At 27.9% G+C, this 16,485-nt stretch overlaps 1 protein-coding gene across 1 annotated transcript; it reads left to right on the top strand.

Moving 5' to 3' along the window:
• The first annotated feature begins 5,398 nt into the window (after positions 1-5,398).
• Positions 5,399-8,174, top strand: LOC112507882. The gene is made up of 2 exons (XM_025112623.1): positions 5,399-5,940; positions 7,936-8,174. The coding sequence occupies exons 1-2, from the start codon at positions 5,506-5,508 to the stop codon at positions 8,086-8,088; spliced, it is 588 nt and encodes a 195-aa protein (XP_024968391.1). The 5' UTR covers positions 5,399-5,505; the 3' UTR covers positions 8,089-8,174.
• Positions 8,175-16,485: the final 8,311 nt, after the last annotated feature.

Raw genomic sequence — 16,485 nt, 5'->3', positions numbered from 1 at the left:
TTCTTTTCAAGAACTAATAATTGCCAAGAAGTATTTTTGGAAGTTGCAGGAGAATAAATCTACAAGAAGACAAAGTCCGAGTGTTATATAAATCGTATTTCTTGAAGAGAAGATCAAACCAGGTATGAAGAACTTTGTATGGATTGAAACAAGTTCATGGTATGTGAAGTTGTCTTCATGTCTAATTGAAAAGGGCTTTATCCAAAGTATTAATGAATTTTCCTTGTTTACTAAGAAAACTGAATCTGTTTTTATTATTTTGTTAGTCTATGTAGATGACATTGTCCTTACCGGTGATAATCAAGCTGAAATTGAAAATGTAAAAAGTTTTTAAAGAGCAAATTTCTTATAAAGGACTTAGGAAAATTAAAAACTTTCTTAGGTATAGAAATTTTAGATTGTGTTAATGGGATCTGCATGACTCAAAGGAAATATTGTTTATAATTACTAAATGAGTTTCGATATTTAGGGTGCAAGCCTTGTAATACTCCAATAAATAGAAATTTAATTGTTTCAAATTTTAATAATAATAAGGATTCCTTATTATCTGATCATACAAGTTATCAAAAGTGAATTGGTAATTGATCTATCTTCTTGCTACTAGACCTGATATTGCATTTGTTGTTCACTACCTTAGTCAATTTATGCATTCTTCCAAACAATCTCATCTGAATCTTGCACTAAGAGTCCTCAGGTATTCAAAGTCTTCTCCAGGTAAAGGTGTTAGCTTTACTAGATTTGAAAACTTTTCTTTAACAACATTTGTTGATACTGATTGGGGTAAGTGTCTCACCTCTAGGCGTTCAATTACTGGGTTTTGTGTATTTTTAGGAAATTCAATGATTTCTTGGAAGAGCAAGAAACAAAATATTGTTTCCCATTCTCCTACAAAATCTAAATATAGAGCTATAGTTTCCACTGCTTGTAAAGTTTTATGGGTTTTAAAAGTTCTCACAGATTTAAATATTACAAACTTATTATATGTATCTTTACATTGTGATAATAAGTCTGCTATTCAAATTGCTAACAACCCAGTTTTTCATGAACGCACTAAACACATTAAGATAGATATTCATCAAATCAGAGAAAATATCAGTAGAGGGTTGTTAAAATTTTATCTTCTGAACAACCAGCTGATATTTTTACAAAAGCCCTTGCTATTAATCATCATAACTACTTATGTTCAAAATTACGAATGATTGATTTATTCTAAAATCAAGATTGGGTGAGGGTGTTAAAATAATTAAAATCTTTTCAATCCTAACTTTTATATATCTTTTATTTGTAAGGGGTTGATCTTGTCAAAAGGTGAAAGATGTTGTTTATAGGACAAGGGTTGCGCCTCATACTTCAGAAAAGAAGAAGGGTAGTGGAGCAAGCAGTTCAATTCTCAAAGGACCATTTCTGTCAATTTCCAGTTCATATATAAAGCACTCTTAACGGGATCTCTCATTTCATAATCTCATTTTCATTCTTTGATTACTCTCTCTTTCTAAAGTTTTCAATTCTTAGCTGTTCATAGCTTCTTATTGATTAGATCTAGGGTTTCTTAACTCTATATTGTTTAGATCTAATATTTTCATTGTATTTGTAACATTGTATATTCTGTAATAGTTGCAATACATTTGATTTATCATTTGAACAAAACCGAATCAAACCACCAACTTATTCTAATTTACCTGATACATATAATTTTGAAGATAAAAGATTTGATGGTTTTAGTAACACCCAACTTATTATAATTTTGTTTGAGAATTAGATAGTCTCATTTAGAACTCTGATACATACTTTGTACTCCTTTTGGGTAAATTTATGTATTTATTTATTAAATTTGTTATAATTTAAAAAAGTTTGGGAAGTTTTAAATCATCTGTTATTTTGTAAATTTAAGGGTGTTACAAGATATAATTGTCAAAACAGGTTATAGAAATGTTTAATTTACAGTTGTTATATTGTCGAAATTTCTACTAAATTAATAATATAATTATTTTTTTTGTAAATTGTAGGAAACACATGATCAGCTTATGCAGGAGAAGCATGGTTCAGATCTCAACACTTGTCCACGTGATGATTTAGAGCTGTGGGAGACAAGTGTTGGAGGTTGGAAGAAAGGCCGCCTCTTCGGTTTTGGGACGACTCAGGATCCTACTTTTGCTTTGACTAGTGAATTTGTCATTTGCAGCATCGGAAGATCTTATGTTACTAATTACCACCAGAGGTATGTTGTTCGTTAATAAAATATCATTAATTTCATTGCCAACATATTTCATGTATGTCAAAATATTTTTAGGTACTTGAATTTAAGAGAAATTAAGGACCGGCTGGCACGGGAGGAGGAGCGAGCGACACAAGATCGAGAGCGGGCAATACGAGAGACCGACCTCGAGTCACGACCGAAGACGGAGCAAGATGAGCGAGTAATTTTGGAGAAGCATTTGCGGTTGGATTTCGAGGCTTTCGTCAAGAAATTCACTACCCCTCCTCTCCCCCTCCTAGCTAGTTGATATTGTTGTACAAACATTTTTTGGTGTACAAAATATTCGTAAATTTTGTTATTCAACATACGGGAAAATAGCGCATTTTAAATATATATTTTTAAATTACAAAAGTTTCCCTATATATGTAATCTGTTGGTAAATAGTTACTCTAGGTAATTCGTCACTAATAACATCCCCTAGGTAATCTATTGCTAAATGATTCCTTAGGTAATTCGTTGCTAAATAAGGGGTCTAGGTCATTTGTCGCCAGTGACGACTCCAGAAATTTTGATTATGGGAGTCGGAGTATAGGTAACAATAAAATATAATAAAAATGAGTGACCATTACCGGACTTCGAGATTTTGATACTATTTTTCAAATAATCCAAATTTTCAAAGAAAATAAATAATAATTAATAATCAACAAAGAGAATTAACAATTATGCATCAACTGCTTATAATCTCCAACCCTAACAATTTAGGGATGTTCACGATTCAAGTTTTTATGTACTCAAGTTCGAGCTTGATCATTTTCAAGTTCGAGTCCATCTCGAATACAAAAATAAATGTATTTAACTTAACGAGTCGAATTCCATGGCACTAATGTTCCACTCATCTCGTTTGGAAACTTGATTAACTTTTCGAGTCGAGCAATTCGAACATTTACTTTTTCAAGGGAAACATGTTCTTATTTTTATAAATCATTCAAAATATAAAATTATTGGGTTTGAACCCGTAAATGAGTTTACAAAGTTTGAATTTTTGGTAATGTATAACTTAAATATGTAAAACGATTATCGAGCTTGAAAATTTTGGGTGTGAAAATAACATATATGTATATATTTATATTATATTATAAAGCATTTGATAAAAACTCTTAAAAACTATTTTTCATGCATGAGGTATTGTTTATTGATGCATATTACTTAAAAATTCAAGATTACAAGTAAATTGTGCATAAGTACAACTTATTAAAGCTCTATGTTTGAATTCGTATAATTAACTGCGGATAAACATAATCAAATAGAGTATAAACATCTCATTTTAAAATATAAAAAATCTAAAATATAATTAGAATAATTATTGAGTTCTAACAGAATATTTAGTTATTATCTTTATAAAAAAATATATCATTAAACCTAAATTAAGTCAAATTAAATTATAATAAAAAATTGAATTAAAAAAATATACAAACAAGAACTTTTAAATAGTTAATTTGATACTAATATTGATATATTTATATAATATTTTCAAATTTATATTTTATTCAAAAATAAAAACATTATCGTTTTCTCAAAAGCACATAAAATCATATTTATATCGACATGGATAAAAAACAAAACGAAACATTAAAATGGAAATATGTCTCAATGCATTGAACGAGTACCCTTCTAGTATATATATATATATATATATATATATATATATATAAACTATAATTTATAGTAAAAAAACAACAATTTTTGAAAGTTTATGGGGTCAACCCCCCCCCCCCTCCCCCTCTCATCCACATACACTCGTTCATGTCGATCGCCTAAATAAGTGTCTTAGGTAATCTTTCACCGAATCGGATTTTGTATAATCCGTCAATGAATTAAACCCCGGATGATCTATGCTTGAATTAGATGAGGAGATGACCCTTTTGCAACGGATTTCTTATGGTTATGTCTTTGAGTAAAATTCTTTTTGTTTAATAAAAGTTTAAAATGAAATTCAACATATACTCTTAAAATTGTGTATGTATTTAACAATAAATTATAATCTTTATTTTTAGAAGATTATGCATTAATATGTAACAATTAATGTTTAATAAGTTTTTTTATTAAATACTTTATAATATAAATTAAATATCTTATTTAATTTATATATGTTTGTATTTAACATTAGATAAATTTATGGTGATTTATCGAGTAACTAACAACGGCTAGATTCGACAACTTGCATATTTGTTTTTCAATTTCGAAGACCGAAAAATAAAGAATAATTAATATATATATATATATATATATATGTGTGTGTGTGTGTGTATAGAAAGAGGGGGTGCGCTATTACGCAACCTTTTACATTTGTATAACCAATACAACTGAATCTCAATCATCCATTTAGTTTGATGAATATGTGATTTCATAAAAGTTTTCATTGTTTTTTAATATAAAGTATTGATCATAATTAATGAATCATAGTTATCTTGCATAAATATTCAAATCATAATAACTGAACTCTTATCATTTTCATAAATATCTCAATTGATTGGGTTGCATTGGTTGTACAAATATAATGTGTTGAATTTGAAACATCCTGCATACATATATATATATACATAGAAAGGTATTCGTGTAATACAGCGAGATACATTTTGATTTTAATATTTCATTTTATTTTTTATCTCAGTCGATATTATAATATGGTCTTGTGTGATTTTAAAAAAACGATGATGTTTTTATTTTTGAATAAAATATAAATTTGAAGATATCATAAAATTTTAACAAAAATATATCGATATTAGTATCAAATTAACTATTTAAAATTCCTATTTTTTGCAAATTTTTAATTCAAATTTTTTAATTATAATTTATTTTAGATTCAATAACGAAATAATTTATATTTGGTTTAATAATATAATTTTCTTATAAAGATGATAAATAATTATTTTATTAGAACTCGATAATTATCTTTTAGATTTTTTATATTTTAAAATGAGATGTTTATCCTTTATTTGGTTATGTTTATCCGCAATTAGTTACATGAATTCAAACATGGAGCTTTAATAAGTTGTACTTGTATAATTTGCTTGTAATCTTGAATTTTAAGTAATATGTATCAATATACAATACTTCATGCATAAAAAATGGTTTTTAAGAATTTTCAAATGTATAGTATACATATAGACTTGTGCACCATCCTATAAATTGACCCATGCATCATCACATGGTTTGCTTCTTTCTTCGTCCGCCGCTGCTTTCATATCACCTTACCATAGCCATCTAGATCTCTGTATACACCCACAAGTATTCAACTGGAGTCAAAAATGGCACCTAATGAGAAACAAAAGAAAGGAGTAATGTACGTGTACAAACTAGACACCGGAAGCCACCTCCCACCACCGTCCACCTCCAAGAAAGTCGTTTCACAAGGTTTTGGACTACTCAGGAGATCCAAAACCTACCGGGAAAACCAGTTCAGTGAAGATCATGAAGACAAACAAATGGTTCAGGAATCTGCAAGAAAGTCTGTTTCGGTGATGGAGGGAGGGAGGAACTCGGTGTCGTTGACAGGGAGGAGATCGGTGGGGAACACGGCGGCAGAGATGAACGTAGTGCGGGTGGCGACGGTGCTACAGGTGAGGGTGTTGGTGACAGACATGCCGACGTTTATGCAAATCCATGCATTCCGGTGTGCCAGAAATACATTTGATAGCTTAGAGAAATTCAGCCCTAAACAAATTGCTCTTAACCTCAAAAAGGTATGTGATTTCAAGAAAATGTGCCATTTAATTTTATCTTATTTTTTAATTTTCATAACAATCAATAAATTATATATATATATATATATATATATTCAATTAATTTACAAGCGTAAAAAATAGATTTAATATGATAGTGATGTAACACGATATCTTTAGAGGCTCTGTTACACATAAAGTTTATAATAATATTATAAAAATGAGATAACAAAAATACATATATAAAAATTAGATATGTGATGATAAGGCCTATTACTTTATATTAATTAACGAGACATTAAAATGAACTATACTTTTTATATTCGCTTATGAAAGACCTTAAACAATGTACCTAAAAACTTTGGATACCTTTTTTAAAATTACACATTTAATATGATAAAGATCGAAGTTGAGTATGAAAATAGTGGCATGTGCTTTAGATTTGGCTTTTAGTGACGAATTTATTTGGTTTTGGTCCATCTCTACTCTCTTGTGTAAATACTAGTAATTTATTTATGATTTTTTCAGAATACATATATAGGGTATATTTTAAATGCAACTCAATCAGTTGAGATATTTATAGAAATGTTGAGAGTTTGTTTATTATGATTTGAATATTTATGGAAGATAACTAGAGTTCATTAATTATTATCAATAGTTTATGTTAGAAAACAATCAAAACTTTTATGAAATCATATGTTTATCAAATTAAATGGACGATTGAAATTGAATTATATTGATTATACAAATATAAATGATTATATAATAACTCAATTTTATGTATATAATCTTTGTCTTATTTTTAAATTAGTTTATATGAATTTTTATATTCAAATAATATTTGATACCAAAATCCGCATCTTAAAATAGGCCACCAACTAGTTAAGTGCACGTGGCCAAGCTTTGCTTTTTGACCACCCATGTGCCGTCAGATTTAAATAACTATTTTTTTAAAATAAGTTCTCACCCTCTCTCTTGTTTAGAAACCTCCACTTTAAGGGTCATTAACAAACATTTATTCAGGTAAGTAAACATTAAATCATTTTATCTTATCACATGAATATAGTAAGGATCAAAAATTTTATCTGGTAAGAACAATACAAAGACCAAGAGTCTTATCCGGTAAGTGAAGGCGACGACTTTGACCACAGTAAGCGCTTACCAGGTAAATTGTTGCATACAATACCGTTTTGGTGAACTAAAATCTTATCCGATAAATAAATGATAGTGTTAAATTTACCGGTAAGCGCTTACCGGGTAAGTATTTGGTAAACGACCCCTTAGATTCAACTTTTCCAATTATTTCTCTCCCAGATTAATCCAAATGTCATTATTTTTGTAATATCTATATCAGTAACATTATAGATCTAGCTAAAGACCAAAAATTTAACACAAATATACAATTTACAATTGTGACGATTAGGTCCACAATTGCGACGATAAACCAGTTGAATCTTACATTCTTTTTGTCTTTTAGCTAGGTCTGCAATATTGCGGATCTAGGTATTGCAGATGTAATGACATTTGGGTCAACCCGAAAAAGAAACGGTTAGGAAGCCAATTTAAAGGACGGATATGGTCATTTGAGCTAATTTCTCTATTATTTATCGGGAAACTTAACCCAAATAGTTATTTTAACCAGATATATTACCTCTTTCTTGTTTCTCTCCTAAGTTTTAAAAATGTCACTATCTCTTCAAGTAACAATTCTTTAATTTATAATTGGGTCAAAAAGTAAAAGAAATTTTTGGACATGGTTTGCAAGTACATGAATCAAATCTGTAAATTAAATAATTATCAAACTTATAAATAAAATAAAATATTAACTTAGGATAAACTTTTTTAAGATATAAAAAATATGAATTTAATAAATAAAAATGGTTTTATGATATGACCACATTACCAAAATCTGATGAAAATATATATTTTCAACTTCATTTTCTAATTTAAAATTTTATAAATTGCCAAAAAAAAAGTCAATATTATATTAATAAATTTTTTTTGTGTGTGGCACAGGAGTTTGACAAGATATATGGGCCGGCCTGGCATTGCATTGTGGGCTTAAATTTTGGATCATTTGTGACCCATGCGACTGGCTGTTTTCTCTATTTTTCTATGGAGAAACTATACGTTTTAGTTTTTAAAACAAAAGTTAAACAATTAATTTAAATGAAAATGAAAATAAAAATAAAAATAATTCTTTTAACCAACCCTTGTTGTATTTAAATTTATTTATTGGATTTGTTATTTAATTTAAACTTGTTGGCTAATTTTTTTAAATTAAAGTAAGTAATTCTTTATCTTTTAAGTTTTTTTTTTTTAATTATAATGTAGTTTTTGATGTTTCATGTTTGTTTATGTAAATATAATATCTATATTATATTATAAAACATTTGATAAAAACTTTTAAAAATTATTTTTTATGCATTAAGTACTATTTATTGATACATATTATTTAAAATTCAAGAGTACAAGTAATTTCGTTTAAGTACAACTTATTAAAGTTTTATATTTGAATTCATGTAACTAAGTGCAACTGCGGATAAACATAACTGAATAGAGAATAAGCATCTCATTTTAAAATATAAAAAATTCAAAATATAATTAGGATAATTATCGAATTCTAATAAAATAATTAATTTTTATCTTTATAAGAAAATTATATTATTAAACCAAATATAAATTACTTCGTTATTGAATCTAAATTAAATTATAATAAAAAAATTGAATTAAAAATTACACAAAATATGAGGAATTTTAAATAGTTAATTTGATACTAATGTCGATATATTTTTGTCAAATTTTTATGATATTTTCAAATTTATATTTTATTAAAAAATAAAAACATCATCGCTTTTTCAAAATCACATAAAACTATATTATAACATCGACTGAGATAAAGAATAAAAAAAATATTAAAATCAAGATATATCTCGTTGCATTGCATAAAAACCTTCTAGTGAAAAAAAATATATGTAAACATTTGTCTAATGGTACAAGAACTTACTGATCCCATTTTGTTGGAGGCTAAAGGGTCAAGTTTCATAAAGAAGTGAGAAGTGAATACGAGTTTGAAGGCAATTGAACAACCCAACTCAACTAGTGCGGTTTCAAATATTTCAATCTAAAAAAGAATAAAGCTTTGGTTGGTACAGGTTGGGTTGGTCGAGTTGTAACATAACATCATTACTACAATAACGTATCTAAACAACCATCAGTAAGTACTACGAGTTAATTAACCTTTTATGATACATGGGAACAAAGAAAAATCCGAATCAGCGTAAAAAAGAAAGTAGAAGATTCACGCAAATAAGAAAATAAATTAAAGCTGGAATTGTTACGCATTTGCGAAAAAGGTAATTACAGGTTGGTCTAAGCGTCTAATATACATATCTACAGTTTGAAGAATTTATAATTCCATTAGGCATCAAGTGTATTTGAGTTGAATTTTTACTAGTCTAGGTTGGATGGGTTGAACGGATTGATTGGGTTTTTGTGCACCTGCATACATAATACTAGAAATAAAAAGGCACCTTAATATATCACATTTTCCGTCATCAAGATCCAATTAATTTAGCATGTGTTAATTAGAAATTTGAGGTTTGATAGTCTATCGTGTGTTTGTAGACAAAGGGTTCGTGAATCTTGAGGAACATGTTTGGTTGTAGAGAAGAATTCGTTTTTGCATTTACGTTTTCAAAACAGTAATAACAAATATAAAATATGTTTGACAAACATTTATGTTTTGGATAATATCAAACCCAATTTACAAATTTTTGTAGACTCTGATGATATTAAAACATGCTTGTTATTTTAAAATTTTATCTTTACAAGGTCAAATGGTTATTATCGTAGGTTTGAGGCATGAAAAGTGTTGTGAATAGCATTGAGTTCCTCAGGCAACTCAAAATGATATGCTACTGAACCAACCATCTTATATATTCTAAACGGTCCAATATACCTCGAACTGAGTTTATCTCTTTATCCGAATCAAACGGTACCCTTCCACGGAGAAACCTTTTAACATTACAAAATCTCCTACTATAAATTCAATCGGTTTGTAGCGTCCATCCGCGTAACTATTAAGTCGATCCTGAGTTGTTTTAATTCATTCTCGAATCTGATCTATCTTTTCAGAAGTTATTTGAACGATCTCTGGACCAGCCAACTGTTTCTCCCCTACTTCATTCCCACACAACAACGTTCTTTACTTTAGGCCATACAAAGCCTCATACGATGCCATTTGAATGATGAAATGATAACTATTGTTGTAAGCAAATTCAATTAGAGGCAGATGATTTTTCTAAGATCCCCCAAAGTCAATAATACAAGCTCTCAGCATATCTTCAAGGGTCTGAATCGTTCTTTTACTCTGCCCATCTGTTTGAGGGTGATACGTCGTACTCAATCTAATCTGAGATCTCATAGCTCTTTGGAAGCTCTCTCAAAATTTAGAGGTAAATCAGTTGTCCCTATCTGAGACAATTGATAAAGGAACACCATGAACAGTCACAATTTCTTCAAGGTAAATCTTTGCAAGCCTTTCTAAATGATAATTCTCTTTGATTGGTAGAAAGTGCATAGATTTAGTTAAACAATCCACAATAACCCATATGGCATCATACCCCTTTGGCGTTCATGGTAACTTTATAATGAAATCCATTGTGATATGTTCTCACTTCCATACAAGAATTTTCAGATATTGTAAATTCTCATATGGTTGTTGATGCTCAATCTTCACTTGCAGACACGTCAAACATCGTTCTACATATTTCACAATATCCATCTTCAATCAGGGCCACCAAGAAAATGATTTTAAATCTTTGTACATCTTATTGATATCTGGATGAATCGAGTATCGCGATCTGTGACTCTCGTCTAAAATCAGTTCATTATTGTTCCCAAAACATGGTATCCAAATTTTGCTTGGAAACATAGATTCCATTTATCATTTTTTTTTTCATGTTGAAATTATTCCACCAATTCTTTCGGCCTTGAAATTTTCTTCTTTGACAGCTTCACCTTGACATCTTAGAATTTCATTAAAATGTCGGGGATCAGGTTCGTTCTCAACGTAATGGCTTTAATTGTTCCACTCTTTTTCTTTCGACTAAGCGCGTCAGCCACCACGTTTGCATTCCCAGGGTGATAAAAGATTTCATAGTCATAGTTGTTCACCAATTCAATCCACCATCTTTGCCTCATATTTAGTTCAATCTTATTAAACAAATGTTGAAGGCTTTTATGATCTAAAAAAACCTGGCATTTGGTTCCCAACAAAAATGCCTCCAAATCTTTAGTGCAAAAACGATGGCCTCAAGCTCTATATCATGCGTCGGGTACTGTTTCTTGTGATTTTTTAACTGTCTATGCAAAATCATATAAACTGTACTATATCAACAGAGACAAAAAATAAAACAAAATATTAAAATAAAGATATATCTCGATACATTACACAAGTACACTTCTAATCTATATATATATATATATATATATATATATATATTAAAGAAGAAACCAAGCATAATGAGGTGACATCTTCTAATGCTTAGAACTTCTCATATCTTTTTTCTCAATTTTTTGATTTTTTAAATGTTGAATATATTAAAGACTTTTATACCCTTATATGAAGAATGTATGGTTCATAATTAATTGGGGTTTTTTGTAATTTTGTATACCCAAGTTTAACCTCCAACTCTTGATTTGCTCTTTCATTTACTTTCTTTTATTTCTTAATGAAATTTGTTTTTCAAAGTTTCAATAATAAACAAAATGAAATCCTACAAATTCTTTTAGTGAGGGATGAAGAAGGTGAGAGTTGAAGAAGAATTCAAAGATTTTAAAAGGTATGTAGAAATTATACTCATTAAAAATGTGATTTGTTATTACATATGTCTTTTTTAATATTGTTGGATTTGTTGTTATCATAGGATATGTTTGTGTTTACGATTGAATTATATAAATTTGAATAAAATTTTGATATTTTGTAATCACAGGATATGATAAATCTTTTTCGAATTTAAGCTCCATTAACAATAACTATTTTTACGTGATTGATAATCACGTTAAATTTTGACTACTTCAAGATTTTTTCAATTTGCAKAAATCGTTTGGTGAGTAATGAAGAAATAAGAGTTGAAGAAAATTTAAAGGATTTTAAAAAGGTATGTAAAAATTATATTATTTAGAAAATGTGAAGCTTATCTTTCTTTTCTCTTAGGGGCTGTTTGGATCATGGGAATTGAAAGAAATTGAAAGGTATTGGAATATCCAATCCTTTGACCAAATTCCAAATAGAGTGTTTGGTTCATGGAATAAGACTATGGAATCCTTTTAATTTCCAGTCGATTCCTTCACGCACATATTTTACAATTCCATGGCAATATGCTAGGATTTCAATTCTTTTCCTACAGATTCCTTCCCTAATTCAATTCCTTTCCTACAGATTCTTTCCCTAATCCAATTCCATGCAACCAAACGCAATCACAAGGCATAGTCAAATTCCATCAGATTTCATTTCATTCCCTCAAAGTCAAATTCATTTGATGAATTCCAATTCCATCGAACTCCATTTTACGAACCAAACGCCCCCTTGGATTTTTGATTCTTTAAAATATTTGATATATAAAAGACGATGGAATTTTTAGAAAATGAATTGTTTTGGTAATTTTAAAAARTTTAATCCCCAACATTTTCATCTTCATTCTTGATATTTATTATAATATTTTCATCTTTCCATCTACTAATTAAAATAAACATACAATAAATGGTGTGAGACATTGTCACAAGATTATTTTTAAAAGAGATTTTCTCATTGTTTTGAATTTATGAAATGTTAAATAAGTTAAATATTTTTTTATCCGTGAATAAAAAAATGTGTATTTCATTATTTTCTCCAAAATAAAAACAAAAATTTCCAAACCAAAGATGTCTTTAATTGAGCATTTGACATCATTATTTTAGATAAATCTAAAAGTAAAATATGAAGTTTTTTATGTGACACTTTGTGGAAAAGTTATTTCATAATTCTTTTTTTTTTCCTTCAAAAATTTAGATTTTCTTAGACTTATTTTGTTGGTTATATTAATTGTATTTTATTAACTTATAAATGTTCTAGACCTTTCATTTTTCTATTCCGTTTTTTAATCTCATCTATAGATATTATATCTCATTTAATGTTTTTTCTTTTGTTTTACTAATTCTTCCATCATATTGCAAACTACACAATCGAATGTCTAAATCAAGATGGAAGCTACATTCTTTATGGTTTATTTTATGTTTTTATGTAAGCTATTTGTTGTTATTGATGTGTTATATTTTTTTTGCAGAACTTTTTTATCGTCGATATTGTTGTTCTTTTTCCATAAAATTCATGTAAGAATTGTTACATTTTATATAATGATTTGTGTGGGTTATTTGTTGTTAATKGATGCTTTTTATTCCATGTTATTATATTCCGTTAATTATTATTACATTTGTTTTTCTATGCATTATATATTGTATTTTTTGTTATGTAGAATGTTTTTATTGTCCATACAGAATGTTATTCCTCTATAAATTTTTTCTGATAACAAATATTACATCTTAATTTATGATTTGTGTGGATTATATGTTGTTGACGAATGTTTTGTTCAAAAATTTCTTCTCTATTATATTTTATTGAATATGATTCTTCATCATCCTTATTTTTGGAATTTATTTATGTTGTGTATGCGTTCTTTTTATGTGTCTTCTTATTTTGCGTAATTTTGTTTTATTAATATTTTGTATTTATTCAAGTTTTTATTTTTTGTTTTCTGACAACAATTAAATCATGATTAAGTGTGATCTATGTGGAGTTTTGTTATTATAAATTTTCTTCTCTATCTTTTATATTTATAGAGTTTCTTAATTTGTATTTTTTATGTCATTATCTGTATTGTGGTTATTAATAAACCAATATATATCATGTGACTGTTTGTTATTTAAAATGACACTTAAATGATGTTTATGTATTTATTTATTTGAAAAAGAAATAAAATGTGATATCTATGTGGTTTTTGTTTGTGTATATGTTTGCTCTTATTAAATTATTTATATTATATGATATGTGTTCTTTGTTTTATTATGTTTAAAATTACTTAAATTTGCTTAAAGTTATATTTATTTATTTATATAATATCGTATTTAAAATACGTAATAAAAAATGATGTTTTTTATTGGCGATAAATTGATTTTATTATACAGGCGGCGATATTAAAGACTTTGTATGAAAAAAAAGAAAATTTTAATTTTTTTATATATTCGGTAAATCAAAAAAAGTTGTTCTGTTTAATATTTCGAAGAGATTTATTTAATGATGGTTTAAAGTTTTAGTTATGTATTAGAATGATTGATTGTAATAACAATTATCAGAATGACAATGTAAACAAAAAAAATATGAAGGTCAATAAATTAATCATTATATTTATAATCTATAACTTTAATAAAAGAAAATGATATATACATGAACTGACATTGTAATATTTAATATTAGTTTGATTTTTTTTTTTCTAAAAAAGTTATCGTCTTCGCGCAAAGCACGGTGCACAAAACTAGTAACTATAAAAAGAAAACAATAATAACACTAAAGAATTTAAACCTCCATCTTTTGTTTAAAAAATAAAATGCTAAAATATCATAATAAATTACGATACCCTTTTAAGACAAAACGGGTGGAATATTACACTTTTTGTGGGTCCCATTAGAGAATATGCTAATTAATTTTTGTCTCTTACCAAGGATTTTTGGCCTTTTGTGCAACCACTATTTTACTAGTGTTCTTTTTTGTTTTTAAAATAACAAAAATATTTAATTATCAAATTATATTTAATATTATCTTTAACACATGCTTTTAAAACAAAATTATCAATAAATATTAATATAATTAATAATTAACAAATTAGATTATCAATAGACGGATGTCTTTATATTTCTCGTTCAAACTTTTGTGTTTGAAATATAATGAATTAACAAAAAACAGTAAACTGAGTTTTTCGTATGTATGATTTGTTGAAAATTACTATTCTTGTCTTTATGTTTTCAGATTTATGAAAATACAAGGATTTATGCTTTTTATGGAAACTAAATAAAGTAGCTCGTCAACTTAAAAAACAGAGGTTTTCCATCGCTACAAAAAGTGTCTCGTCACCCGTTGATGGCATAGTGTTGCGTTTTACAATCTTTGGTTTTTTGGTCCCTACACTTTACAGCTTATCGTTTTTTTTCTTTTCGTTCAAGTGGTTTACAATTCGTTGTTGTTTTCATTTGGGACGAATACAAAAAGAATTTCAAACAGTGACATCATTTGATGTAGAAATAATCATTGGTTTGTTGGTTAGTTAATGGTTTTTCATATATTAGTTGATGTTTTCAAGTTAATAAATCTGAAATTAACAGCTAAAAACTAAGAAAATGACACTACAAAAGTTGTACTCGGGTCTAGGATGAGAGAAAAGCTTTGGAAGCCAACTCTATCAAGGGAAATTTATGTTCTCATTGTAGTTTTAAAATATATACGATGACACACAATAAATTGATATGGTTACAATTTTCACGACCCTATAAAATTTTACATTACGACGGAAGAACAAAATGGTGGCACACAAGAACCCCTTAGATCCGTCCCTGGTTTTCATCCCTTATACTTCACGATAAAACGCTCTCGAAATTGTATCAGAAATGAAAATAAGAATAAATTATAAATCATATGAAAAAACTTTAATCTCAAAAACATAAAGATGAAATTCATAATTTTCAATGAATCATGAGGACAAAAAATACCTTCTAATTATAATAAATTAATTCATGGTAAAAATATATTTTACTTACTAGACATTTTATTATAATTAAAAATATATATATTAGTAATTATAATAACAAGTTGATAAATTATTTAAAACATTTTAGTAAAATACAACTTTCATCCTTGAATTACTATCTACCTAATTCATTTCGTTTATTGAAGACTAGTGTTTGATATCGCACGTTGCGCGATGACGATAATTTTTTTTAAAATTATTGAAGTTAGCTAAATGAGTCGTTGATCACATTTATATATTAAATTAATAAGAATCAATATTACCTTTGATATATGAATCCACCCACATCATTTTGATTATCAATATATTTTATACGAATTTTACAAAACAACATATTAATCCTGGTGGAAACATCCCCGGAACACACATTGTTTCGAACCACTTAGAGTCATAACTGGCTTTTCGACCTTTCATGAAAGTTGTAGTATATATAGTAAGGGTTTTCTAACTGCAAAATACGAGTTTATTCTGACTTACAGTTCGTGAGTTATACACTGTCAAAGTACAGAAGTTGCACTATCGGTAAAATCCAAATTCACAATTTTCCAACTAACTTTTATGATCTCAACTTCGCGTATTCAATCAAACGGGTAATTTTCTCCCCGACTATGGGTCCCATACTACTCCCCATAAACTGAAAATCCATAATCCTAATTGCTACGGTAATACCTTTTAGTTACCTTATGTCTGTTTGAACAACCTCGGTTAATCTTGTCTTTCTTATTAT

The sequence above is a fragment of the Cynara cardunculus genome, assembly GCF_001531365.2.
Source record: "Cynara cardunculus var. scolymus isolate 2C chromosome LG 2, CcrdV1, whole genome shotgun sequence".
NCBI lineage: Eukaryota > Viridiplantae > Streptophyta > Magnoliopsida > Asterales > Asteraceae > Cynara > Cynara cardunculus.
Note: the sequence above shows the minus strand (reverse complement) of the source record. Positions and strands in the feature narration are given on the sequence as shown.

Excerpts from the sequence above, each read along its gene's own strand:
- LOC112507882 (XM_025112623.1), top strand. The coding sequence starts at position 5,506 with ATGGCACCTAATGAGAAACAAAAGAAAGGAGTAATGTACGTGTACAAA. Across the intron at positions 5,941-7,935 it reads TTGCTCTTAACCTCAAAAAG|GAGTTTGACAAGATATATGG; the intron begins GTATGTGATTTC and ends TGTGTGGCACAG.